The sequence below is a fragment of the Myxocyprinus asiaticus genome, chromosome 25 (genome assembly GCF_019703515.2).
Source record: "Myxocyprinus asiaticus isolate MX2 ecotype Aquarium Trade chromosome 25, UBuf_Myxa_2, whole genome shotgun sequence".
In the NCBI taxonomy this organism is placed as follows: Eukaryota; Metazoa; Chordata; class Actinopteri; order Cypriniformes; family Catostomidae; genus Myxocyprinus; species Myxocyprinus asiaticus.
This window is the reverse complement of record NC_059368.1, coordinates 9,427,269-9,455,261: the sequence shown is the minus strand read 5'-3', so window position 1 is coordinate 9,455,261 and position 27,993 is coordinate 9,427,269. Positions and strand designations below refer to the sequence as shown.

The following is a 27,993-nucleotide window of genomic DNA, read 5'->3' as shown; positions in this document are numbered from 1 at the left end:
CTGTATATATATATATATATATATATAAGGGTACAAATGACAATAAATAAAAAAATTGTGCAATGATCAAAGACGTCTGTCTAGCGCAGGTGTGGGGAACCTTTTTCCTACTAAGGGCCATTTGAGTATTTACAAAATTATTTGCGGGCCATACAATTGTTTGCAATTTCTGATTGCGGGTTGAAATTAACGTACACATTCTGTTACGTGCTTATAGAAAAAAAAGTTTAAAAGGTCTTTCTATTATACAATATTTTGCATTGTTATTATTTAAAATAATCTGTAATCATATTTTTTATTTATTTTTTACAGTTAATGAAATCAAGGCAATTTTTTGCTGTTCAAATTATTTCTCAAATGACCTCACAGGTAGGGTAAAATTGTCTCGCGGGCTTAATACGGCCCTGAGGCCAGACGTTCCCCACCTCTTTTCTAGCACGTTTACATCGAAAAACAATTTAAAAACAGTGCGGACATTCAGTGTGAACAGCCACTTACTCTTTTTTTTTTTTTTGTTGAAACACAAAAGTGGACATTTTAAGAATCTTTCTATACACTCTCTATACAACGACAGTTTATAGTGACTTTCAAACACCATAAAAGCACCATAAAAGTTTATTTCTGGATGTGAACATGGGCTAGATGTGAGCTTCAGCAGATGGGAAGATGGTCAGTGAATAACAACTATTTATTTTTTATTTTATCTTGTCCTATTTTGGAGCTGTCATTGTACAGAAGAAAATTTTGGTTTCTTCTTGTCCTTTTTTAGTTCCCCTTGTGTTCAACAGGTATGCAATTTTGGGTGTGAGTAAATAATGACTTTTTGAATTTTGAATAATGAATTTTTTGAGGTGACATTCCTTTAAATGGAAGCAGCATATGTCTGTCTAACGCTATCAACAGCTCTACGTTTTCCAAATACTCCCTCACATCCAAAACTCCTGAGCAACTCCCGATCTTGGGATTATAAATGTTGGAAACCCCAAAGCTTGTGAATCTTTATAAGCATGATTACCCATCCTAAAGTACCATGTTCTACATAATAATCACAAGAAGCACACACAGGATATATCACAGCAGTCTTTCCAGCTTCATATCACAATTACTCTCTCAATCTCACGTCTAGAACTGAAGTGTATTTACAGATTTTAATTGGCACTTGACAATTACATACGGTCATCTGCCTTTTGCTCTTTGCTTCAAAAATATCACTTTAAATGGCAGCTCTCAACAATGCATCTGGAAGCTGTACATCTCTCTGCATTTCATCCTCTTCTTAATGTTTCATTTCTTTGTACATTTTTTTTTTCTCGCATTATGGGAACAGGGTGCTCCTCCCCAGTGTATGGGGTTTGACAATTCCTTGTTGCCTGGGGAATTAAGAGCTTTTAGTCCAGTGAAAGGAGCGGCTGCATGTTCTCTTCTTCACTTTTCACTTTTTCTGGTCGTTTCAGGACACCGGGCTCAACAACAGACTGGGACCTGCGGGTGTAAACAAAATATGAGTGCAACCAAAGGAATCAGATTTTGGCCAAAGATACTGTACAGCTGAAAAATGCTACATGTATATACAGTGAGGTCCAAAAAGTCTGAGACCACATGAGAAAATCCTTTTATTTTGCATTATTTTCTCATATATTTTCTGATTATAATACAATATATAATGTGTTTTTTTTTTTTTGTTTGTTTTTATTTCATTAAACACTATAATTATATGAGCAGAATACCAAATTGAGTGAAAAGTTAAAGTGAACATTTTTAGAAATTCTTAGTATTTGGTATGCTTCAACAGCATGCACTCGGGCTGGAATGGACTCCTTAAGTTAGTGCAAAACCTGATGATTCATGTTCTAAGAATGTTCCAATTAGCGTTTTACAGTATGCGCTTCAATTGAAGCTTGGAAATATGTGCAAAGTAGGCAACATGGTCAATGTCACATATTTGCTTATTTGATTTGTGGCATAAAAATAGTTCTGAATCTTAAATATCATAACATTTTTATTTTTTACATTTTCATAATCCTAAAACGCAATTATTTCCAGATTTAAATGAGTTTTGAATCCCCCATTTTCAGTTTGGACACAGACTTTTGGACCTCACTGCAACGTAGGGTACATACTCAAAGTAGTACGCGTTGTACAGTGCTGTGCATGTCACAATCATTAAAGGGGAAAGATGTGTAATGGGAAATGACATCTTTGTACTCTGTGCTGGCCTACTTTTGATTCAGCCCTCTCATAGTGGCATAAGAAGCTTTGAGGACAGTGTGCTATCATTCATCATGCCCAGATCTGGGGCGTCTTACTCTGACAGAAACATTTATGTACAGTATAAACCATGATTGTAATCATGAAAATTCAATAAGAAATAATATTTTGCAGGGAGACAACTACTGGACAGTAAATGTAACTAGAAACAATATTCAAAATGCATTTAACGTTCATAATGTTTTATATTTCTGAAAATTGACTATTCTAGGATTCAATGTAGGGGGAATTTGATTTTATCCATTGGGATTGGATTGTGAAAAGCTAGCTATGACATTTTAACATATTTGAACAAATATTTTACTCTTTAAAAACATATATATTTGCAAAAAAAGTTAGCACAAATGAAAAAAATGCTGCCTGAAACAAATGCTGCCTGAAACAAGGATCCTTTAAATAGACCTGGTTTAGCCCAAAACACACAAAGGAAGGTAAGTGTGAACCATATTCAATAATGTAACCTACAAATAAAAACTGACCCCAAAATGATACCCATCATATTTATATAAACATAAATATTTCAGCATAACTAAATCATTACAGAAATTAAGCATCTAAACGTTTACAAGATGTGAACAGACAAACGAAGGACCTTTCTTCCTGACCAAAATGGTATCTGCTTGTGTGGCATAAAGATGCAGCCAAAGTGCCACTTCTAACTTTCGCCTGATGGTAGCTGGACAGTAACTCTCTTAAGTCCAGCTGAGTTTTCATTATTATTCTATTTTGTTTGATGTTGAAATATGAAGAGACAACTATCAGTAAGCCATGTAGGTAGATTTTCTCGAAGTGTAAACACTGTGGCACCATCAAAACTTTGTCTCAATCAAAGGTGTGAGTTTGGAGCTACCTGTATGCCGACTAATGGCATATGGGGGGAGTGTTCGGGAAACCTGTTTGAAAACAGTAATTACTGACATTTCTGTTTGGTGTAGCTAGTGGAATCGCATGCTTCAGCTTTACCCAACTAGAACACAAGACCTATATTGAGAATAATAAATCATTCTACCTAATACTTTTACATTTCTTTTTCAAAAATTTTTTTTTTTTTTTTTTTTTTCACAAAGCACAAAATGACTTGCAAAAAGCTATTCCACAATTGAGGGACACCAAGGAGCCATACTATTCCAAACTAGCCCCATAACAAAAAACACAAGAGAAACTGAAAAAAAAAAAAAAATGATGTCCATGTGACCTTTCCAGAGCAGACAAAATGAGGAAGTGAAGTTTTAATTGCTCTGAATAATTTGACCTTTTGAAGAATGTAGGTGTTAGCTTTTTAAGAACGGACATCTCTGGGCTCACACTCATTTGCAGCACAGTGACATTCAAAGCTGTAATAAGGAGTGGAAATTCACAGCATCATGTAAACATTACAACTTTGTTGTTTGTTTTATTACTGCCTTAGGAAGCAGAAATGTCAGTGATACAAATCTGACAATTCCACAACAGTCCTCACTGGGTAGTGTAGAAAAAGGATACCTTCTATAGCTAACTTGCATATACCACATACACAAGCAAAAATGGGCTTTTTGTAAACCAAATTTTTTTTCATTTTATAAATGACTTTGCATCGTATACAAACAAATAACAAAAAAGCATTGAAAACATGTAAAGTTTTAAAGGAACTGAAATGTATGTAAAAATATTCTGTCTGGCAGTGTTAATTATAATATTTCTGTGACTATGTATAAATAGTAATACATCTTGTTTGTATGGCATTGAAAGAATAAAAAAGTAGCCTTTTTTTGACCATCAGTGAGAGAATTCAATGGCAAATGGAAAAACACCCGTGAAATGACAGCAAAAAAAAAAAAAAGAAAAGAAAAGAAAAAATACAAAATTAGCCCAAGAGAGATAGATCAACACCCCTTACAGTGCGGCACCCCCGCACGTCCGAAGATCGCCCATCGGAGATTGCGTGCACGCACTGCCCACGACAAATATCGGCTCACCAACATATACCGGCATGAATATTCTTCATATTAAATCTATTCGCACCACTTAAGAAAAACAATGTGTTTTATGGGGGCTTTTAGCCCCTGCAACAGTGGGGCTTTTTACCCCAAATACTTCACTTATTGGACACTTAACAAACTTTTGATTTATTCATCTTGAACAAAACTGAAAATGCTAAATAAGTATTTTGTCTAAAAATAAATGTAATCATTTCAGGGATTCTCATTAGCTACATAAATGTGCAACATTTTAAAAATTATTAAATATTAGATCAAATGACTTCAATATCAAACTATTGCATATCGTAGATCAGGAATATTTTTGCAGTGTGACATGCAGGTGTTAAGGAAAGTAGGCCTTGTGGTAGTTTTTGTTGCTGTTTAGTGTTTTGGGAGAAAATCAAATCAAAAGTGTCTTTTACCCCACGGGGCCTTTAGGCCCGTTGTACCCTATTGTATGTCCATGTTTCTATTTATGTAAGTAGCTTAATATATACTGTATATTGTTCATTCCATTTTCCCCTTTTCCTCTACTACTAATTTTTACCACATAATCTTTAATAGTATTTCTTTTTCTGTATATTGTTTATCTTATATCTAGTTCACGTAGCATGCTTTATGCAATACTGACTACTCTGATTAAAATCGTTACTCAAGTGCCAGTGAACACACCCGAAAGTGCGGCACCCCCGCTACGACGTCTGAAGATCGCCCGTCGGAGATTGCGCACGTGCATTGCCCGTGACAAACATCGGCTCACCAGCATATACCGACATGAACATTCTTCATATTAACTTTATTCGCACCACTTAAGAAAAACTATGTGTTTTATGGGGGCCTTTAGCCCCTGAATACTGAGACCTGAATTGCGCGACCTGAAATTCACCACTTGAATAATTAAAACTTGAATTTCACAACCTGAATTTTTTTGAGGTTTATTCACACAAAATATTTTCAAATATTTAAAATGAACAGCAAAAATGTTCTGATAACATCAAATTACAGTCATTTTTCGAGATCATGAATTCAGAGTCTTTTTCAAATTCAAGTTCTGGTGATATAAAAATGACGCCATACTGTGCCACCAGATGGATTTGCAAAAAAACAAAACATTTGAGCTCTGAATAAGCCACTGCACACAGGGCTACATTTAATAGGTCACACCTCTGCAGTGCACACGTCCAGCCTGAAAGCTCTATTATACAATAGGCAGGGGAGGAAGTGAGATGTCTACCCCAAGTAAACCATCACATGTGTTTTTACGCTCTATATGCTTGCGTCTATGGGCAGAACATAACTGAATGGCGCTCACGGCCGTGACTCCACTGCCTGATGTTGATTTCATGACCCAGTAAATCGAGACACCTAGTTCTGGAAAAGATCAGTGAGACGATACATTCCTAGAGCTCCTTGAGTTGACAAAGTCCCCTGATCAATCACATAATGCCGCAAAAATGCACATCTTTAAGAAGTGCTGCATTTAATCGTGAGACTGCAGAGAGCTGGTTGCTGAGCACAGTAACCAAGAGAAAATGTTCTAAAAATGTAATTCTTCTGACAAACACTGTGCTTTCTAGTTGACTGAAAACTGCAAACAAGCTAATGTCCTGTCATGACAAACCACCAAAACATGTCATTTAATAAGCTGTACTGTTAACCCTTAAATGCATAGGCGTTTTTCCAAACATGACCTTCCTCGGGTCTTTAGCGACCCGGCACTCATATCTATCAAACTAATCTATTTTAATCTATTTTCTTTAAAGTATTTTAACATAAAAAATTCACACTTCACCTTGAAGTCAGTATGTGAGGTTTACGTAAAAGTATCAATGAAAAGCAAAAAACAGAAAGAAACATTATTAAACACTTGCTTTGTTTGAGTACGGTGACCTCACATGCCTCTGTGTAAGTGAGCACTAGACTAAACTAAAAAGTGTTGGAGATATTGCCAATATTGTGCTATGGTGCGCATGTGGGCAGCAAGATTTTAAGTCCGGCTTGCAAAGTTCCCTTTCCCCTATCATTTCCTGTTCTCTCTCTCTCCATTATTCTTAGTATAAAGATGTCAGAAAAGCCAAAGAATAAAATAAAGAGATAAATAAAAGAGTAAAAGCAGTCATGATGACGATCTCACACTAAAACCACAACACCAATTACAAACCTCTTCATGGTTTTTGGGGACAGATCTTTCTCCAGGTCTTTGACAGATAAGGTGTAGGACTCGGGGCAGTAGTCCGTCTCCTCGTCATATGCGTGGTCAAGCAATGTCCTGGCCCAGGTGCCCATGTCGTAAGGTGGCAGCATGCCACCCAGCTCAGATGGCAAAATCTCAGGCAAGATCAGCTGGTGCAAGCTGTTCAGATTGTTCCCATGCATGAAAATCTAAATGAACAAAATGCAGTTATTATATTTCACTAAACCCTTTGCTAGTCATGCTGGTTTGTCTGGTTATTGATTCAAGCTAATTGTGGGCTGCTGCTTTTATTTTTTATTGCACAGTAGATTTCACTAATTTCTATAGCTTGTGTATTTTGTTGCAATTTCCCTATTGTTGTATATGAAAATAATTTATATATTTTAATAATTTTAGCACATGATCATAAATCTATCATCGTGTGCAAACAGATAATAATGATCTGTATTTAACCTTAACATCCGGCCTCTTTTTGTGCATGAGCTTGAAAACGACATACCCAAAGTAAAACTCTTCCAGTTCTTGAACCATTTGGTCTACAAACACAAACTTGGGCTCATTTGAAAGTAGACACTTAGACATTTGTTATTCAAGAATAAAAATGTATAATTTTAGTATAAAAAAAAAAATTAGTTAGAGCTATTCAAATATTTTGAATAGTGACCGCAAATATTATTTATAAAATACTTTTTTATTTTTAAATATGCAAGCCTATGCACAGTGCCCCAAAAACATATCTGATACAAAGACACATGTCTGATGAAGGTCTGACACAATTTTGAAGTCGATATGATCAAAACTCTTTGTTCCATAATGATTTATGTAAGTGTACTTCCAAAAAAAAGTCACTTGGAGGAGCCAATAGACCACTTGTAGTAACTACGTAAACCAAATGTTGAAAGTGGTTCAAAACACACAATTTGTTTATATTTCAATGTAAAAAAACTAAATATACATGAAGATATCATTTATTTATTTTTTTATTAGTTGGGAATATATTATAATGCATTCCATATTTATTTATGCATTTTATAAACAATGTGAAAAGAACATTACAATTTGAAATGTTGCAATGGAAATTTTGTTCTGTTAATTTTTTCCCCATACAAATGTAAATTGACTTAGTCATACAGGGGGTTTGATAAAAAAATGCAGTCAGGATAAGCGGTTCCTCCAGGCCCTCTGTGATGGAGACCGAAGCCGAGGAGGGTGCCGCCTCTCGGCTTGAGGCAAAGGCTAAAGGCCCTGGGTGAACGGCAAAAGAAATCAGTGAAAAAATTACTAAGTCAATGCATTGGGAGCACGTGTGCTCCAGGGTCTAACTCACGGTGAGCGAAGCCGGGGAGGGTGGCTCAATTTGGCTTGAATGACATATCCGAGCCCCCTGGATGTGCAGTTGAACAGGGGGTTTGATGAAAAAAATCCAGTCCGAAAGAGCGGTTCCTCCAGGCCCACGGTGAAGGCTACTGAAGCTGAGGAGGGTGGCGCCTCCTCTTGAGGCAGAGGCTAAAGGCCCTGGGTGAACGGCTAAGCAAAAGCAGTGAAAAAATTACTAAGTCAATGCATTGGGAGTGCATGTGCTCCAGGGTCTAACTCACGGTGAGCGAAGCCTTGGACATGTCATCTTGGCTTGAATGACATGTCCGAGCCCCCTGGATGTGCAGTTGAACAGGGGGTTTGATGAAAAAATGCAGTCGGGAGTATGTGTTCTCCAAACTCTTAGCGATGGTGACTGAAGCTGAGGAGCTGGATCAGATCGCGGGTCCAAAAGCTGAGTTCTTTGTCAACAGTACAGCAGTAACACGTTATAACTGCACACCGTGCATAAAAGCGCACACATAAACAAACACAGTCCACGGTTTTCCATTCTGAACTTTCGCGAATTGTCATCAGGGATATAAACAACCCTTAAATCATTGTTTTCATCTTTTTATTGGCTACACGACCCATCAGTCAAAAATTATCTAGCTTTTCATTGGCCGGCTTTATCCAGAGACAAACATGGATGACGCAAATCTTTACATCACTCATGTTGACTGCCCTGATTGGCTATTTTGAGTGACAATCCAATCACAAATGCACAGAAAATTTTGTTCGTAAGACCCTCCCAAATATCGTCTTTGGGAGTTTTGCTACTGAAACACTACATCGAGTGCAAGATTTTGCAGAGAAAACCTGAACAAAGACAGATTGATCAATATTTCTTCATATTTGTAAATTTTTGGACTAAAAAATTTTATTTACTGGACACTTGGAATGAAAAGCATACCGAAGTTTATAGGATTGTGCTCATCTGTGTTTGGCTGGAAGACAATTAAGGTCAGAACTTCCGGTTTCATTTTCTGTATTTTGATTTTCACTCTTGACACGTTTAATAAAATCTTATTGTTGTAACTTAGCGATTGTCAAAATCACTTTAAAATATCAAATCTTGAGACCAAGATCTTTCAAATGATATATTGGATGTCAATATTAGTTTACAATTTCACAGTTTAAACATGCATTAAACATTAATTAAATGTAAATAATTACGCAAGTGGGTCATTTTTGACCCACCCGTTGTTAAGAGGTTAAGAGTCTTTTATTAAACTTTAATTTATTTCTGATATTCATTCTGAATGAATGAATGAATGATGTAGAGTAGTAAACAATAGGCATATATAGTCAAAACTCCTCCTTCACCTGGTATTAAGATGTGTTTTTGTGAACGGATCACATGTGGTTAGGGCTAAATACAGGTCTAAACGGGATCTAAAACGTTTTGTGATTTGATCACAAAAACCACATACGTTTGTAGTCAAAAATGCATCTGAACGCTAATCTGTCCTGTATGCATCCCGGCAGCAGCAAAGTGTCACCCCTCACTTGTCAATCAACTGCTGCTCTAAAACAAGAGTTTAAACTTTGCTGGTTATGAGCGGTTTTGAAAGGAAATAACCATCCGATCTGAAAATTAAAAAGCGGATATATACACAAGCGTCAGAACTTCACAGATCTTCCTCATTGAGTCTGATATCAACATGCAGGGACACTTATGAGAAGCATGAACATCTGCAGCTCTCACCTCTCATCTGCAGCTTTCACCTCATGGCATGTGATCGGATCACCCAAAACACATCATAATACGAGGTGTACACAGGTTCTAATATGCCTGAAAAGTTTCTCTCACCCTTTTTCTTGTTTTGTCCTTCAGGAAAGGCCGGATGACTGTGTACAGAGCATGGATGTACCAAGGTTGGTTGACAAAATGGATTCCTCCAAACCTTGCTGGGAAGCTATCCTGTGGGATAGAGAAGGAATATTAATACATTTTTGTGCAAGCAGGCAGGTGCTGGCGCTGGTTGTACAGTACAGTAAGTTGTAAATACTTCATATCTGATCTCTCAGTATCATGACTATACTTCATTTATTTGTGTTGAGAAAAGCTCAACAATATAGCAAAATATAAAAGTGAAGTGTGATTTTTTATTTTATTTTTTATGCTAAATACATTCTCCGATTCCAGCTTAATATGCAGAGACAACTCTAAGTAAGCTCATTTGAGGCACCTGGAAGTGAAGTTCATGAAACCACAGAGTACTAAACCTAAGTTTTAACATAATTTCCCCTGATCACACTCCTGAAGTTAATAAATACTTCACACTGTTCACTAATCTGTCCTGAACAGTAATCCATAATCATAAAGCTGACTGCTAGGATCCTGGGAATCTTCATAATGATGCTGTCTTGCATTCATTTTTCACTCTGCTATGCTCAGTACAATCAAGTCAAGTCAAGTAATAATGTAAAGGCCTTTAAATCCCCAGTTTTAAAAACCAGCAAATGACAGTGATACAGATAATATTTAATATTTGTCATTTGCTGGTCATTACAGGCTGCAAATTTGTTTTTCAGTGTCATTATCTGTCTGGGTACTGACTTGAGTCTGACTCAGATCCAAGTCATTAATTTCAAGCCCATATCAATCATTTCCATCCAATTAATACAATTTGATTGATCTAAACTGTAGCATGATACATTTGCCTTGCAGAACATAAATTAATTTACATTAACAAATACTTAATTGGTCTTAACTTTAATTGCTAACATTTTCTTATTTTTTCCTAATATTATTTTTTTAATTAGACTGTCATATCTTGTTTGCCATCCTTTTTTTTTTTTTTTTTTTTTCAGATCAAAACATATTTGAAAATTATTGTAAATATTGTATAGAGCATTGTTGGTAGATTTATTTATTATTATTACAATTATATTTAGCTTAAACTTACACATGTATTACAAAATGTACTTCAAGGGCAAGAAAACTAATTTCTAATATCAAAATAATATTTGCACATGCAAAATTTGCACATGCAAAAGAATTTCAAATGTTTTAAAGAATGTGAGCGTATCCACCATTTAAAGTGGTAATGTAGCCTCTGTATAACTGGCTTCATTTTTTAACAATGTACCAGAAAGAAAAAAACAAAAAACATTTCAGAATACTGGGGCAAATAAACTATTTTCTATTCTGAAATATATTACTTTAAAATATAATTAGAATTATATTTATATATTTTGGCCAAACATAATTATTTATTTACAAAGGCCAAAAATATGATGCATGTCATTGATTTTTTTATATATGACTTAAATGATAAATGGCTAGAATATATAAAAATACATGTCTGTAAAAATACTTAAAAAATCAAAATGAACAATTATTGCATTTTTTGGCATATTTTAAAGTGTATCAAAAACATAAAAAATATCTATTTTTACTGTATGGCTTCAGCACTTTAATCATATGGTCCTATTTACTATTTCTCATTCTGAATTTGATCTCATAACAAAACAGTGCTCTTGGTGTGACTGGCACAGTGCTGATGGTAGACAGCTGCGGGTAAGATGCCCCTGGGCACTGACTTCATCAGGCCTGTGTCTGACAGAAGACTGCAGGCTTGTGGGTGTTAGATCTGGCACTGTATATTATGCATGGTGGGACTGCATGGTGACTGGCCAGGGCTTCAGAGGGTGGGCTATAAGGCATTAGCCAGCAGGCGGTGTAAGCACATACGATGATTTCTCTGCTCGGGGACCCCACTGCTATGAATGAGATAAAGGTCTCAGCTGCATTAAACATGAGTACCTAAACAACCTTTGGTGTGAGCTGCTGAAATCTGATTGATCTTTGTCCCTGCAGTGAGACAGTTGATGGGACAGAGGCTGAGGGGGAGGGGAACTCACATAATGCTCTTCTTGCTTGGCTCTGATTTTTCTTGGTGTACTTAGGGGAGGTTAATAATCATAAACTATATATATATATATATATATATATATATATATATATATATATATATATATATATATATATATATATACCAAAGTAAAACAAAAAGCGTATTACCCTCAGGGAAGCATTTTAGGCAACCACGGGCTATCAACATTGTGTATCAGATGTCACTTGTGCCAAATGTAGTCAGACTATTAAATGCGTAGCTGTATTATGTGTGGAGATATGTGGGTGGGAATTTGAATATGCCTGCAGAAGGTATACTTTTAATGGATCATATTTGTTTATGTTTTTTTTTTTTATATGCTGTTTTATGTGATGTGTTGGTGTTTATATTGTCCATGGTGAAGCCGAAGACAAATTTCCACATTGTGGATAATAAAGTCACTGAACTGAACTAAATTTTGGAGAAATCACACAGATCAGATTCTGCAATGCTGAAAAAGCAGTATTAAATTTTAAAATGAACAGTTTTAAGCTCCTATGATTATGCTAGGGCTTTGATCCAAACCTAGTGGGACTGAACTTAGTTGGAGCTGCCATGCCGTCTACTGAATACATAGGCTTCTGCCTTGTATGGGTTTATTAACACAGCTAGTGTAAGCATGTTCCTAAACTAATACCAAAATATTGCATCAAATAGTCAAATAGATAAAAAATAAAATGATCGATACTTTTCAGTGTTGAATAAGTTCAACTATTAGTCAGGGACATAACTAGAATGTCACACAAAGATGGAAACTGCACAAATTAATTATACTGTATGTATTATGTTGGACCTGACTAATAACAAAAGACATCTGTGCAACAAAAGTGTTTAACTACGACTAAACTACACATAGAAACTATTTTTTATGCTAACCTAACTAGTCACAAGCAAACAGAACAAATCTGTAAAAGGCTTTTTGTAGGAAGTCACCAAACCTCAATAGGAAGCAATTATAAAACACAGATTTTTGTTAATGCCAATGTGTTTAAATGAATGCATGATTTTAAAACAAATCAAAGACACTTAGGAACTGGCCAACTGATGAACCCAAATGGGTTTCCAAAAAGCATATATGCAGTGTTTCAAACAGCTTTGCTTTGCTTGTAGCAACATTTATTTGCATGAATACAAAGCTCTCAAGCGGGTATGATAGATTTTGAAAATAGGTCACATTGACCCAAATGGGGTAGTGCAACAAGATAATTGCTTTTAAAAGTGCCTCATTGCTAAATCAGGAACCATTTAAAACATCAATCTTCAATGTATAATTACAAGATTTAGACAGCTCTGGTAGAATACAGTTTATCAAAGCTATCTCACTTTGCCTAGAGCTTTATGGGATTGTTTTAAGGCACTGTACAAGTTGATGTACCAGTGATTTGTCTCTTCATTTTGTTTTGGTGGCTTGACATGAAACATCTCTCTCTACTCTTGTCAGGAATCACCAGTGATGCACAACTGAACTCCAGAAAAGTAAATGAAAAAAATAAATAAATAAATAAAAATCTATTTGCTCCTTTTGAAAGACGTAGCCTGAGGAAAAGCTTGTATTTTATCATGGTCCCTTTACCAAATAATACATATCAGTCAGAGTCAGTGAGCCATCCTATTTCATGAACACAATATAGAGAGAGGATTTCTGGAAATCTGATTTCTAAGAAGCCTTTGGAGGAGTGACACAGTGGCTGTTTGACCCCAACATAAATAGTCTTGCATAACCAGACTTATGACTATGTGCTTAAAGTGTTGTCCACATTCTGCTTTATTTTGGCCAAGAACCACCCTCTTAGACAGGAAGGAGCCCTCTAACCAACATTTTGTATTTTTTTTTTTTTTTTTTTTTTTGGTTCACATTATGTATGTTCAATCTGATCATCATGAAACCACAATAACAAACTGGCATGGGATTAAGGAGTTGACTTTTATTCCTTTTCACACAAATCATGTGTAAAACAGCAGATTATCAGTTCAAACACTTAGTTTTCGCCCTGTTCCTCACACAATGCTATCTTAGGTCATCAAAAAACATTTATTTGCATTACAAAACCAACTACATTTATTCAAATGTGATCATATTGCATGGCAGCTCAACTGATAGTGTTGCTCTTGCAATGTAAAAGACAGGGGTACAAGTCCTTAAAAGCATGCGAGTTGACACGTGAGCCGCAACTGTCATAGAAGCACCACAAAATGACGTGGTTGTTTAAGCAATTACATCTTTCATCTAACCCTTGTTTTTCTGACACAATCGGTTAGGTTTAGGTTCAAGGTTCAGAGTAGGGAGGTACGTTTTGTTGATTTAAAACTCAGAGCATTAACCTTAAAAACCTCATCTGTTTAGGTGCAATTTTAACTTGCTTTTAGCACCACTCAGTGGACATTTTACCTGCAGTGAGATAACATTGCAAATAACGATATCTCGTTTTCTTGTTATTAACTCTCACAAACAAATCTCCATGATCTTTCAATGATTTGATGCCACAGATTTTTTTAACTTTCGCCAATCCAGCAGACTAGTTGGAAGCACTGGAGCACTCATTGTAGCAGCTTGGTAACTTTGTTTCCATGCACCACAAATCCCGGAAATTGCATAGCAGACAAATTTTACCTGGCTCTTGCTATTTTTGTGTATTAAATATACCACCGGCCTGTGAACAGTACAGGCGTGCTTTCTGTAGCACAGACTAACATACAAACAGTTTGCATTCAGTTAGCAATGCTCAATCTAGCACTAAGACAAATTCACCATAACTAAGCAAAGTAAAACGAAGCTTCAAACCCTGACAAATGCCACTGCTTATGCCAATAACTGAAGCTCTACAGGAGACTTTATCTACTCCTGCCAGATCCAGACCACTGGGCTTAGCACCACAACTCCACTGTAGATCAGAACAGCCCCACACTAGAGCGATAAACAGAGCGCAACCATAACTGTGCCACTTTACAGCGAGCAAAACAATTAGTCCAACTCCCTTCCTGCAGGCCCAGATATGTCTAGTGCAGTTTCCTCAGCAAAACCTGAAGCACAGAAGCTCTTTGCTTTCTGAGAGATGGCAGGCCTTAATATCCAGATGGGCCAGTCAAATCAATTGACATGAGAGATGCAAAGCCATCACCTGTGCAAGTCGTTCTGTTGAATACAACTCTGCATAATCCATGACCTCTGCCTGACTAGAGCTCTTCGTTCCCTTGGATCATTCTCTCCTGTATTTGCTTATAGGAAAAATAATGCTGGCACAATAAATATTGTACAAACCTCATGCCCTGAGCAAGGGATGTGCCCGAAGTCGAATATCGTAAGGCAATATTCAGAAAGGCACGAATAATAAATTCAAAATAAATAATGGAATAAATCGTTTGACTGATTATCCAAGAAGCACAAGGATTAAGCGGCATTTTAAATAAAACATATAAAAAATTACAACTAATTTATGAGTCTGTGAAGCAAATATAACTAAAGTGTAAACCGTATGAATGAAAATGCGCACAATGTGATTTCAAATCGGATGGCCGTGGTCTCGACTCGATTATTGAGTGTCTGGAGCTTGTCGTGAGTAACATTAACTAAGATACTACATAACATACATTTTCCACTTCTTGAAATATCTATGTTAATGTATCTCATGATTCACATGTAATGATTGACATGGAATGTATTCATTATAAGCCAACCTAAGTGCGATGTAACCTCCTGACATGAAGTGATGATTTCACAGCGGAGCTTGTCTCTTAAAGTTGACAACAATTATACCCACATTAGCAATTCAGGTAATTATCTGGCTAAGACTTTAATAAAAAAAAAAAAAAAAAAGTTAAAATGCCCCATAAAGGTTTAAATGCTCCACAGAGTGAACATCTATTCAGAATATTCCTGCTCATCTGATATGAAGAAAATGAAACATGCTTGATCTTATTTTTATTTTTAACTTTTTCTTTAAACTGAACTAAATTTTTGAGAATGTTACGTGTCCTTGAGCTCTGGAAAGGCAATATATAAAATGTATTATTATTATTAATATTTTCAGCTATTCTCTTCTGAAAAAACTAGAGAGGTTCACTCTTGCCATTTATTCCACTGCATTTTGCTATTTCTGCACATGTAATTTAAATAAATAATGATGTCCTCCACATTATGTTAAAATATGTGCGCACAAATCAGCCTTGAGTATATTGTAAAATTCCCGATAGACTTACATGGGACTTTTACCTGTTTGTATGCTATATTAATTTATTTTAATTTATTTTAATGTTTGCATTTGTATTTAATATTTGCTGCAAAATGTGTGCTTGACATTTAACAATTGCCTGAAACCTTGTGCCTCCAGAATAACGTTATTATACTGTACATGCACAGACATAAACGAAAATGTTGTTTCATCAGATATTAATGTCAGAAATACAAGGAGAATCCAAAGTTAACAACATATTCCACAGTTAATGTAGCCTACATATTCAGTTTCATATGGTAAGAAAAAAAGAATAAAATATTAATTTAATGAAATAATAAAAGCATATCAATAATAATAATTATTAAGCTATTATTTTGAATAGGCATATACAAGGCATATTTTATTTATAGAAACTATAAATGTAATAGAATAACATTTAAAAATGGGCGTTTCATTTAGTTTTGATGCACTTATGGTTTAAGCCACTCCCATATCCGGTTCTCTCCGAATACAGATACAGATAATTTTGAAATAGGAATAGATACAGATAAAAACATAATCTGCTTCGTTGCACACCCCTACCCTGAGCACATAGCAATTCAAGTAAGGAAGGAACTTTGAAGGAGTACTTCACCAAAAAATGAAAAAACTTGCTTGCATGAACCAGAAATGGAGATGTTAGTCAGAATGTCAGCCTCAGTCACCATTCACTTTCATTGCATTTTTTTTCTATAAAATCAAAGTGAATGGAGTCTGAGGCTGTCATTCGACCTAACATCCTCTGTGTTCCATGGAGGAAAGAAAGTTATGCATGTATAGAACAACATAGGGGTGAGTAAATGATGACAGAATTTTCATTTTATGGGGGAATAATCTCTTTAAATCTTTGGGTTGAAAAAGTGAATGAGCAAATTGGATGACAGTGGAATGAAATTAAGAAGACTTACATTTTATAATACAGCTTTTGAGACTGATACAAAGGACATTACTCATGATAAAGGTGTAATGCTGGTGCTTCACTGGAAGGGCTTTAAATCCATCTGTTGTTACGAGTTGCTATGAGTTACTTTTCACCTTCTGCCTTAATGATGGGCAGATGTACTTCAGTCAACAAGACATAAAGCATGCTATTTCTGGACGAACAAAGTAGGCCCTATTGCCTCTTTGGCTAAACATAATATTTATATTTACAACCACTTTTATTCTGTACTTTAGTACATAAATCGCTGTGTTCTAAAAGATTCATCCCACATTTGAGCTCCAGTTTCTGGGTTAAATGTCTATAGGGCGGTGCCAAAAGCGAGATTTTTAGTTGTAAATTATGTAATACAGTCCACAGGAATGCATATTTTCTAAATCATACACTCAAACACAAACCCCAAACTTAAACTTCAGTGGAGTAAAAATGTAATTTTAGAGGGAAAATGCAACCTCCGAACCGTGCTCATCATTATTTACATATGTGAACGCAATTACTTCCTGGTTTCCATGGGACAAGAGCCCATGTCTCAGGGCTACTGTATTGTCAGTAGCGCCAGAGAGAAAGGCAAAAACATTCAAATTGATGCAAAAATATCTGATGGGAGATGGCACTTCTCAGAAAAAAGTATCACTGTATGGCAAGAGCTGCGTAAAGATTTTTTTTAAATTGTACACTTTCCTGTTCAATAGAAAAAAAGAATAGTATAGGTTATTATTTATTTATTTATTTATTTATTTATTTATTTTTTTACATCATGAAGGTGAGTAAAAAAATGACTGAATTTTGATTTTTAGGTGAACTTGAACTAAACTGGAAAGCTCACACAACTAAAACCATCCTTAACAAAAAATAAATAAAAATCATCAAAGTTTGTATGGAATTTACATAAATCCCATTCAGAAAAAAAACTTTATAGTGCAGTGAAAATTGCTTTATAGCTTTTCATTGGAATGCAAAAAAAAAAAAAAAAAATGTGATGCACGTCAATCTGTCAGGAAAATGAACTTGTGTTTTTGACACTTTAAATGGCCTACATAAAGCACACATACAGCCGTGGTGGCTGAGTGACACGAGTGCATCTTTCTGTGAGCACAGCCCATCTGGAGGGCGCATAGCATGGTGGTTGGACAGGTTGCCAGGGAAACTCGGCATGGGGTGGGATGGGGAAGATTGGCCTATTGTGATTGGCTGCAAAGCGTGGGTTTTTTCTCAAGACTTAGAGAGACAAAAGGCATGTCCAAAGCACAGAAGCAAACAACAGAGGCTGCAACAACAAAGCACTGCTCCAGAAAAAGCAGGCCCACTTTCTCTCAGTTCTATTTGACTTGGGACTATGCAGCTTTCTATTGATTTAGCTAAGAACAGCCATTTTCTGTGCATCAAGAGTGCTTTTCAACCACCATTTTCTGGGAAAGGTATATGACAGCTGTTTCTTTTCTAAACTAACATTAAACACTTCCAACCTCAAGAAATCGATTATGGTCTGCAAACCAGAGTCTTCCAAAACGCACATGATAGTTTCTTGCACAAAAGTATTTTCAATAGCAACAGATTCTAGTTTTACAATAGTCATTATTTCGTATTCTCTTGTATCCACTCTATCCTTGTCTTTGCTTTCTGTCTAGCGATGTTTCTGTCCTGCCTGTTTAGTCCAAAATAGTATCATGACAACTTGTTATAATTCGTACAAGATGTTGAAATTGTTAGACATCGTATGACTTGGCCCAAACAAAAAAATCACCAACATTTTTAATCGATAGGCCAACAATACAGATACCAAATTTTAGCTGGCCTCCTATGCAAAACGTAATTTTAAGAAAGGAAACATCTGAGAATTTTTTTTTTTACTCATTGCATATGTATTCATAAATATTTATTATGATACTCACAAAGGCACACAGGAAATCTAATGAAGAGAGCACTAAACCACAAAATATAATATTTGATTCTTCCATATGTTGTTGAAAAAGACAGACAGATTTCCATATTGCCAATGCCATCATCTAATTGATGTAATACTCACATGACCCTGCACTTTTGGGTTGCAGAGCTGGACGAATTCCCCTCAAGCACTAAACGTCATGTTTATTGACTCAATGTACATACTGAGGTCTATCAGTGTCACAACACTGAACCGTAGGACCTCACACCTGTCATTCTAGCATTCTCTGCTGACTTATAAGCATTTAGAAAACCCTATGCCATCAGCATACATCTATAAATGTGTATGCTGTATGTATATATTTAAAATATCTGACTGAATCAACTTGACTACATTAGGTTATAGATCAAGTAGAAATAGATCATTGTGAGAACAATTACAGGTTACCACCAGTGTAAGATATTTAATGAATATAATTTTTAAGGATTAGGTAAAGGTAATTTTTTTTTCTTTTGCCCTTTTAATCGCCCTGACTTCACTAGTTCATTTTAAATCATCCTTTAGCATGACAAATACATTTTTAAAGGTACAAACATTTTATGTGGTCTTTTTAATTAATATGAGGTCATAAAAGCTACAATTTGAAAATACTTCTCTTAGAGTCTTAGTGATTTCAAATGAGGTATTGGTTAAGATTGTTTGATAATTTCGCAATTCAAATGCACAATAAATGTAACTAAATACACAAATGTATCCTTAATGAACCTACCTGTCATTAACAGGTTAAAACACACTGAAAATCAAAGTTACAAATTACAACAAAACACATTTTTAAGGGTCAGAACCAGTTAGATATATATTATTTCGGTAACAATTGCAGGTTACCTCTTTTTACCGTTTTTACTGAAACATAGCATGTGACACTGCATGACACTGTTGAAACTGTTTGAAATTTCATGTCTACTCCCCAAATGCATTTGTTCATCCTAGAAGTCACACAGTAGAAAATTTTCTTCTTGAAACTTTTAGAAGCCAGATGCATGCCAATCAAATAAAAATAAAAAAAGCGTAATCTGCATGTGTGTAAATATTTATACATGTAAATGGTGACTTCTGTTGACGAGCTAGCTATTGTGCGCTCGTTTGAACTGTAACTAATGAGCTGTAGCTATTTTCCCTCAATCTATGCTATTGTTTTCCCTATTCAAACGGCTACAAAAGCAATCCCCACTCAATGTGAACAGCACATACTGGATGCAAGTTGCTAATGGCAGCGATCAATTATTCACCGGCTAATCTGCCTGAAGAGACACTGGAATGTGGAAAGGGCTCATCATGGACCTGCATTAATATTCAGTCAACAGGACTCTCTCCAAACTGCCTACATGTCATATCAGACCCCAGCTCTCCACAAAGGAGCGATGTCTAAATGAGTGGTTTCAAGAGGCTGCTTCTGAAAATGGACTATGTCTATGCGCAGATTTGCTCTTGTTAAATGGACAGTGACCATTTTACAACACAATGGCTGATTGCTGCTCAGTTATCTGTTATGGTGCTGTTACAGTGGAAATAAATGTCCAGAATGTTCCTCTCTTTCATTAGGTTGAAAAGGAATGGAAAGGCTCAAATCTGGTGAAGCAGTAAATGTAATAAAATGGTTTGTTTCAGATGTTACTAACACATATAATGTGGTTAAACCACCAATAATATATTATTACCATAGAATACAATTACACACGCAGTAACAGTATTTTACCTCTATCCTGATCTTGTTGGTGTAACTTGTCATGTTTATTCAATCAAAGGAATTGTTCCCCCAAAAAATTAAAATTCTGTCAATTTACTCAGCGCCATCTTGATTCCTCACACAAAACTATCATCTGTCTTCAGAAGACATGGAATAAAGCATACATATTCTTGTGGGCCACTTTTATGATACTTTTATGGAGTTTGTGCATCCTTTTTTGAAGCTTGAAAGCTCTAGTCCCCATTTATTGTAATTGTATGGAAAAGAGCAATAAGTTCATTCTTCAAAATTACTCCTTTTGTGTTCCATGGAATATAGAATGGCATACAGGTTTGGAACAACATGAATGTAAGTAAATAATGACAGAATATTTGGGTGAACTATTTATTTTAAATAACATTTTTTACATGAACAAAACCAGTGAATTTAGACGTTACCACATTATAGGTTACCTGACAAAAAATTATTGCAGTGTAATTATTGGTTATAAAATTTCCCAATGCAATGCCTCCTGTTGCATATGCAACCAAAGACAGGAGTTGTCTATAACACATAAAATACAGTGTCTCTTTAAGTTCAACACTAAACTACACCATAGATGAGTAAACTGTAACATAAATTAATGATAATATTCATTCTTAATTTCTAGTTAGATCGAGTCAGCTGTTGTTCATGTAACTCACAAAGAGAATAGCAAATGTTTAATGTGAGAGGAATTCTGTACAAGCACTTGCTTTGCACCACAAATGCAGTTCAGTCATGAAACCTCTCTAAAAGATTTAGCATGTTAATGTGGGTATGACATATTGATAGGATATTGGTCTTGGCAGACTAGATATATTGCCAGAACATACACAGACACACTGAGTTAAGCATGTGGACATGCTGCTGCACAATTAGGCATAAATACAATCCCTATGTAGCAGAAGTAGGCATTATGGAGCTGGGAAGGTGGAGGGTTCAGAGAAAAAACTTGCAGTGCGCTGCAGTGAAACCGGCTTACTTGCGATCTGAGCAAATTTAAATGCAAGTTGATTGGTTACCCGATTACACGACAATGGACCTATCAGCTTAAACCATGTGTGTTCAAAGAACCTATCAGCTTGCGCCATTCAGAGTTGCATGCCAGACCTTAGACATGTTGTGAGAATTGACTTGTGCATTCAAAACTCATTGTTGAAAAACCATATAAAGGCTTCATAAACATCGTATATTCTTTGTTCCTATGTTTCATATCAAAATGTTAGTGATACAACTGAATACATAGCTTCTGAGACCAAAGACCACTTCCAATAATTTCAACTGAAGCATGGCCACAAGAGATAATGGTTTAGTTGAGAAAAGATTGAATGAATGTGCAGTTTTGAAGAATGCATTTTAAAGTCCTTGTTTACTCTATACAGTATAAACAGAAAGAATAGATTAGAAACAGATAGTCGTGTTACCTGCAGGCCCTCAATAGCCAATCTCAGCATGCTTGGAGTTAGCTTGGAAGCTTGCTTGAAAGTGAAGTTACTCCAGTCAATGATCAAGACAAATCCATTTACTTGTAGCTCTGGGTCTTCTATCATTGCCTCCAGAGAAAGTAAGATAGCTCGCAGAATATCCACAAAAGTGTACCTGCAGATAAGCACAAGCTTTTAGGGAGGTTTCCAAACAACTGCTGAAGGGATAGTTTACACAAAAATTAAAATTCTTTTGTCATTTACTCAGCCTTTTGTTGTTCCAAACCTGTATGGCAGAATGTCACCATTCACTTTCATTGCATATTTATTTTCTATACAATGAAAGTAAATGGTGACTGAGGCTACCATTTGTGTTTGCAACAACATGAAGGTGACTAAATAATGAAAGAATTTTCACTTTGGTTGAACTATACCTTTGAAATTAGTATTTTAAATGTGCATCCCAAGTAATGAAACATGCAGGCAAAAAAGTGCCTTCTCATATACAACTATTGGAAAATAATATGTTGGTCAATATACCAGTACTTAAACCTCTACACATGTCATTCTACACCACCAGTTGAACAAAGACTTTGGGAAACACATTTGTTATTTGTGAAAGTTTTGATAGAAAGCTCTTGAACTTTTCCTTCAATGCCTGAATAAATCTAGCAATTAAGGCACCCAACTTGACCCTTGTGCTTGTCACATATTGTTCCAGTGAGAGGATGCCAAGAGCCCTACCATCTGAGGCAACGGTGCGACTGGAGTGGATTCAAAGGCTGTTTGATATGGACTTAAGCATTGTTCACTCGCCAGTCTAAAGAGCTGAGACTGAACACCAAAATTTCGAGAAAAGAAAACAGTTGAATTGCCATGCTTCTCACTAGGGCTGCACAATTAATCGGAAACATAATCGAGATTACAATTACGGCTTCTGCACATAACTAATCGTAAAAAGTGTCTATAACAGCATTCCATTTATATCTACTCCCATTAAATTAAAATGTGATATTTACATTTTTTTTCAGTTTAGCATTGTCGTAGACATAATCTTTTCATTAATGGTGCAACAAAACTAGAATGCTCCCGTTAAGGAACATATTTCTAAATTTATTTTTGGAAGTGTAGCTTACATAAAAAATATGTCTTGTAATTTTCCCCACACAAAAAGGAATTTAATGTAAATGACATTAATTAAAATAATAATCGTGAATACAATATCAAGGGAAATAATCGACAATTACGATTTTTGTCATAATCGTGCAGCCCTACTTCTCACAAAACTTTATTAACTGTATATGAAATCCAGAGAAATACTCTTGCATTATTTTAGTTTTATTACTCCAAAAATTATTTGTATACTTAAAGGGATAGTTTACCCAAAAATGAAAATTCTCTCACCCTCCTGGCATCACAGATGTGTATGACTTTCTATCTTCTGCAGAACACAAATGAAGATTTTTAGAAGAATATTTCAGCTGTGTAGGTCCATACAATGCAAGTGAATGGTTGCAAACATTTTCAAGCACCACAATCCACATAAAGGGAGCATAAAAGTAATCCAGTGGTTAAATCCATGTGTTCAGACATGACATGATAGGTGTGGGTGAGAAACAGATCAATATTTAAGTTATTTTTTATAATAAATTCTCCTCCTTGCCCAGTATGGTGCGAAATGCACGAAGAATGTGAATCACCAAAAACAGAAGAAGGAGAAAGTGAAAGTGAAGGAAAAAGGAGTTAAATATGGATCTGTTTCTCACCCACACCTATCATATCACTTCAGAAGATATGGATTTAACTACAAGAGTTGCCTGGAGTACTTTTATGTTGCCCTTATGTGGATTTTGGAGCTTCAAAATTTTGGCACCCATTCACTTGCATTGTATGGACCTACACAGCTGAAATATTCTTCTAAAAATCTTCATTTGTGTTCAGCAGATGAAAGAATGTCACACACATCTGGGATGTCATGAGGGTGAGTTAATGATGAGAGAATTTTCATTTTTGGGTGAACTATCCCTTTAAGCAACATTTATATGACATTTCATTTGATGTTAAATATCAAGTCAAGTGTCATCTGCACACAAATGATGCTAGAGCTTTTCTCAGAACTAACTTTACTTTTCTGAGCAATTACTTTTGGTATTACTTCATCAAGTGGATGTATATAAAGTCAGTTTCCCTCAAACTTGCACAGGGATCCTAGCAGACTTATTTACATTAACTATGGTTTGATAAATGGAAAGGGTCCAAATAATTTTTGACTCGTTTCATAATTTAAACCCCAATCATTTTCTTTCTGTGAAATGTTAGAAGTGTACTTCTTTTATCCATCTCCATTATAAACATCCTTTGGTTTGATATTTTGTTATTTAATGCAATGACATTCATACATTTTTAAGTGAGACTTGAAGTGTCCAAATATTTAGGTCAATATAGAATATTCAGCTGAGGTTCATCATTTCTTAACTTTGGGGTATAACCTGATTTAAACATCAGGTTCATAGAGGTTTCAAATGGTGAATCATAATGATTCCATTTTAAACTTTAGGTCATATTTTAAAGTCACACACAGTAGTGTTTATGTTGGTCTATACATACACATACCAAATGCACTGTAAGTTAGAATTTTATCATTGTTAGGCTACTACTGTGAATTCAAATTTGCTGTTTTGCAGATACTTTTATTCAAAGCCATTTACAGTACTCTTATTACATGTATAGTTTCCCTCGAGTAGGCTTATGAATTTGGATGAAGTTCTTTACTTGAGGAGACAACGGCAAGGTTTTTGGTTACCAGTGTAGATCTTTAACTTATAAGCTAATCCAGTTCGAAAACAGACTTTATATATAAAAAAGTAACATTAAATATGTGTAACATGGACACTGTAATTTAAAGTGCTACATTTAACTTTAACGCATCTACAATGGGTACACTTCATGCTCTATAGAACAGTGAATGATAAGTGGTGCTGAACAGACAGCTAGGAGACTGCGCGTCATTACGCACAATTAGCCAAAATCCAATAGCACCTCACCTGCTTTGATCCCAGTTCGCTGCGAACAGAACAAGTATCTTCCTCCCGTATCTATCCAAATTCAACAGAACCCCAGGAAATCCATCCTTCAGAGCCTGTTTGATGCCTGGATCGGTGGCTTTCAAGTTCTTGAACATATCCAGGTTCTGTTGGCGATACTCAAAGTACTGGGCCAGGAGGCGGAAGGCCTCGAAATGGTTAAATTTCCGTGCTCTGAGAAAGCGCAGGATGAAAGCGTCGTCTGTCCTGAGAAAGCCAATGTCTGGACGGGTGATGATCATGTCCCTCACCTCCTGGATATCCTGATGCAAAGTGTCAGGGTTCTCCTTTAGCTCCACCTTGGCTTTCTCCAGGGTTTCTGGAGAGAGGCCTGCTTGTAAATGAGTCATTGTCCTTGCACTGGATCAAGGCTATATATACTGAACTATAATATATACTACACTATGTATAGTATATTTGATTATGAAAAATGTCAATCATAAAGAGCCCTCACCCTGCAGTGCTTTCAAACCTAAACCTGACTTTGGAGATGGTTCTGAGTATGACACTGTTAGTTAAGTCCTTGTGAGTTTTAACTGTATTGTGGCTTTATAACTGTAACATAATTCACATACATTCAGCCATCAATTGTATGTATGGCTTAAGCAGGCTGATATTGCGCCGGTAATATCGTGTCGTGTCAATAATCAGTCTGGTGGCGTTTGTTCGTTAAATCGACCACAAAATCCATTCAATCATTCCATCCCACCCCGAAAACATCAAAAAACGACCACCATAAGCTCGACTCTATCCTACCATCATCATGCGGCACCCTGCAGCATCTCTTGTCATAAGTCTCCATTTAACGCGCATTGCAAATGTTGGCATGAATTGGAGTCCGAGCATCATCAGTACACACGATCCCAGTCTTTCTCCAACGCTAGATTTCCATCCTGTATGTCCTTCGGGAAGAGACAATACGGTCTCGATCCCGGTCCGTATGGTTCCGGTGATGTGGTGGATGGTTTACGTCAGTGCCGCTGCTGTGGCTTTGCTTTGTTGCTGATGAGAGTGACTTCAAGCCATCGCTTCGGTGATACAGTCCGTCCGTCATCACATGGCGGAGGAGGGGAGAGCGTTCGCTCTGTATCCTCTAGAGTCCCAGCCAAAAAAAAAAAAAAAAGGGGTTTGGCTTATTTATTTATTTATTTATTTATTGGCATTTGGCAGATTTATTTCATTTTTTAAACAGTGATTGTGCATTTTTATTGGAAAATATAATAATAATAATAATAATAATAATAATAATAATAATAATAATAATAAATATATTTCTTATAATAATAATTATTATTAAAGTAAAATAATAAAATAGATACGTTAATAATAATTATTTTATAATTTTATTGTTATTTTCTGTTATTATTATTATTAGTAGTAGTAGTAGTAGTAGTAGTAGTAGTAGTACAATAAAAACAATTAATAATAATAATCATCAACATAATTTGATATTATTATTTATTATTATTAGTAGTAGTAGTAGTAGTAGTAAAGTAATAAAATAATAGAAAATGCGTAAATACTATTATTATTAATACTTTTTATTGTTATTATTGTCATTATTATTATTATTATTATTATTATTATTATTAAAGTAAAATAATAAAAAATAAAATTTATAATCATCATCATCATCATCATCATCATGTTATGTTATTATTGTTATTTATTAATTATAATAATAATAAAGTAAAATAATAAAGTTTAATAAAAAAATAATACATCATAGTAAATATTAATGGAATTATTCTTATTCTCATTCTTCTTATTATTATTATTATTATTATTATGTAACATGTAATATATGTATAGTGTAATACTTCTAATTGTTATGTTATCATATTGGCCACACCCAAGATGTATACTGTGGAATTCATAAATGTTATCTATCTGTTATATAATATATTTTATATAACATGTACATCTTATATATATATATATATATATATATATATATATATATATATATATATATATATATATATATATATATATATAAGAAAGTTTGCAGACAGTATGTGTAAAAAATTTTTATTTTAATTAGTTTCAACACAATGAATTTCACTAAAAACACTTCTGAATTATGTTAGTAATGTATTGAACCACTTTAATATTAACAGTTTAGGAGATGGGTAATATGGTCTCATCATACATATTAAAGCGACCATTTCCACAGTTTTTTTTTTTTTTTTTTTTTTTTGTCTGAGAGATATTGCCTGAGGGTCCTGATGGCTCTGGGACCACCTCCTTTAGGCCTGGCCCTCCCACACAAGGCATGGCTTAATATTCAAATGAGATGCATCAGGCTAAATAGGTGTTCGTTATGATGCATGATTCTCCCAAAGGATAAACAAATGCAGTCACAGGCGGTTGTGCACAGGTTGCACTTACTGCTGCCAAAGCTGTGAAAAGGATCATATGCCCTCTAGAGAGTAAAATGCACATTCACAAAAAAAAAAAAAAACAACAAAAAAAAAACACATCTATAGGCTATCCATGACTAACCATAGATACTGACTTGCAAATCTCTCAGTTTGTCTAAAATATGTGAATACAAACATATGATTAATTGAAATGTACACACAACTAAGGGCACATTTATGCATTTCTGGTCACACAAAAGCATAAACACACATGAAGGTACTTGACTGAGTGCAATCAAAGACCTCAAGGACCATCTGTGATGATGCTGCCTCTTTATAATCCGAGTGGACTGAATTCCAATCTGTGGCAGTGATTTCATAACAGAAATCTCATTAACAAGGTTGATGAATTATTTTTAAAATATGAATGCAAATTAAGTATGTCTTCTCAATGTTCTTACCTCTCTACAGAATTACCAAAGTATACTTTTCACAAGTGTTTCTTTTTTTTTTTTATGATTAAATAACACTTTCTCCTATCTCAGCTTAATATGCAGAGACAACTATAAGTAAGCCATTGGTCGGCTGATTTTCCCAAAAATATGTAAACACTGTGGCTCTGTGGTACTATTAAAACATTC

General features: G+C 35.2%; 1 protein-coding gene across 1 annotated transcript; it reads right to left on the bottom strand.

Moving 5' to 3' along the window:
- Nucleotide 1: 1 nt before the first annotated feature.
- Nucleotides 2–26,066, bottom strand: LOC127416064 (clavesin-2-like). The gene is made up of 5 exons (XM_051655182.1): nt 24,951–26,066; nt 21,907–22,081; nt 9,590–9,700; nt 6,388–6,608; nt 2–1,482 (listed from the first exon to the last, which is right to left on the bottom strand). The coding sequence occupies exons 1-5, from the start codon at nt 25,337–25,339 to the stop codon at nt 1,389–1,391; spliced, it is 990 nt and encodes a 329-aa protein (XP_051511142.1). The 5' UTR covers nt 25,340–26,066; the 3' UTR covers nt 2–1,388.
- Nucleotides 26,067–27,993: the final 1,927 nt, after the last annotated feature.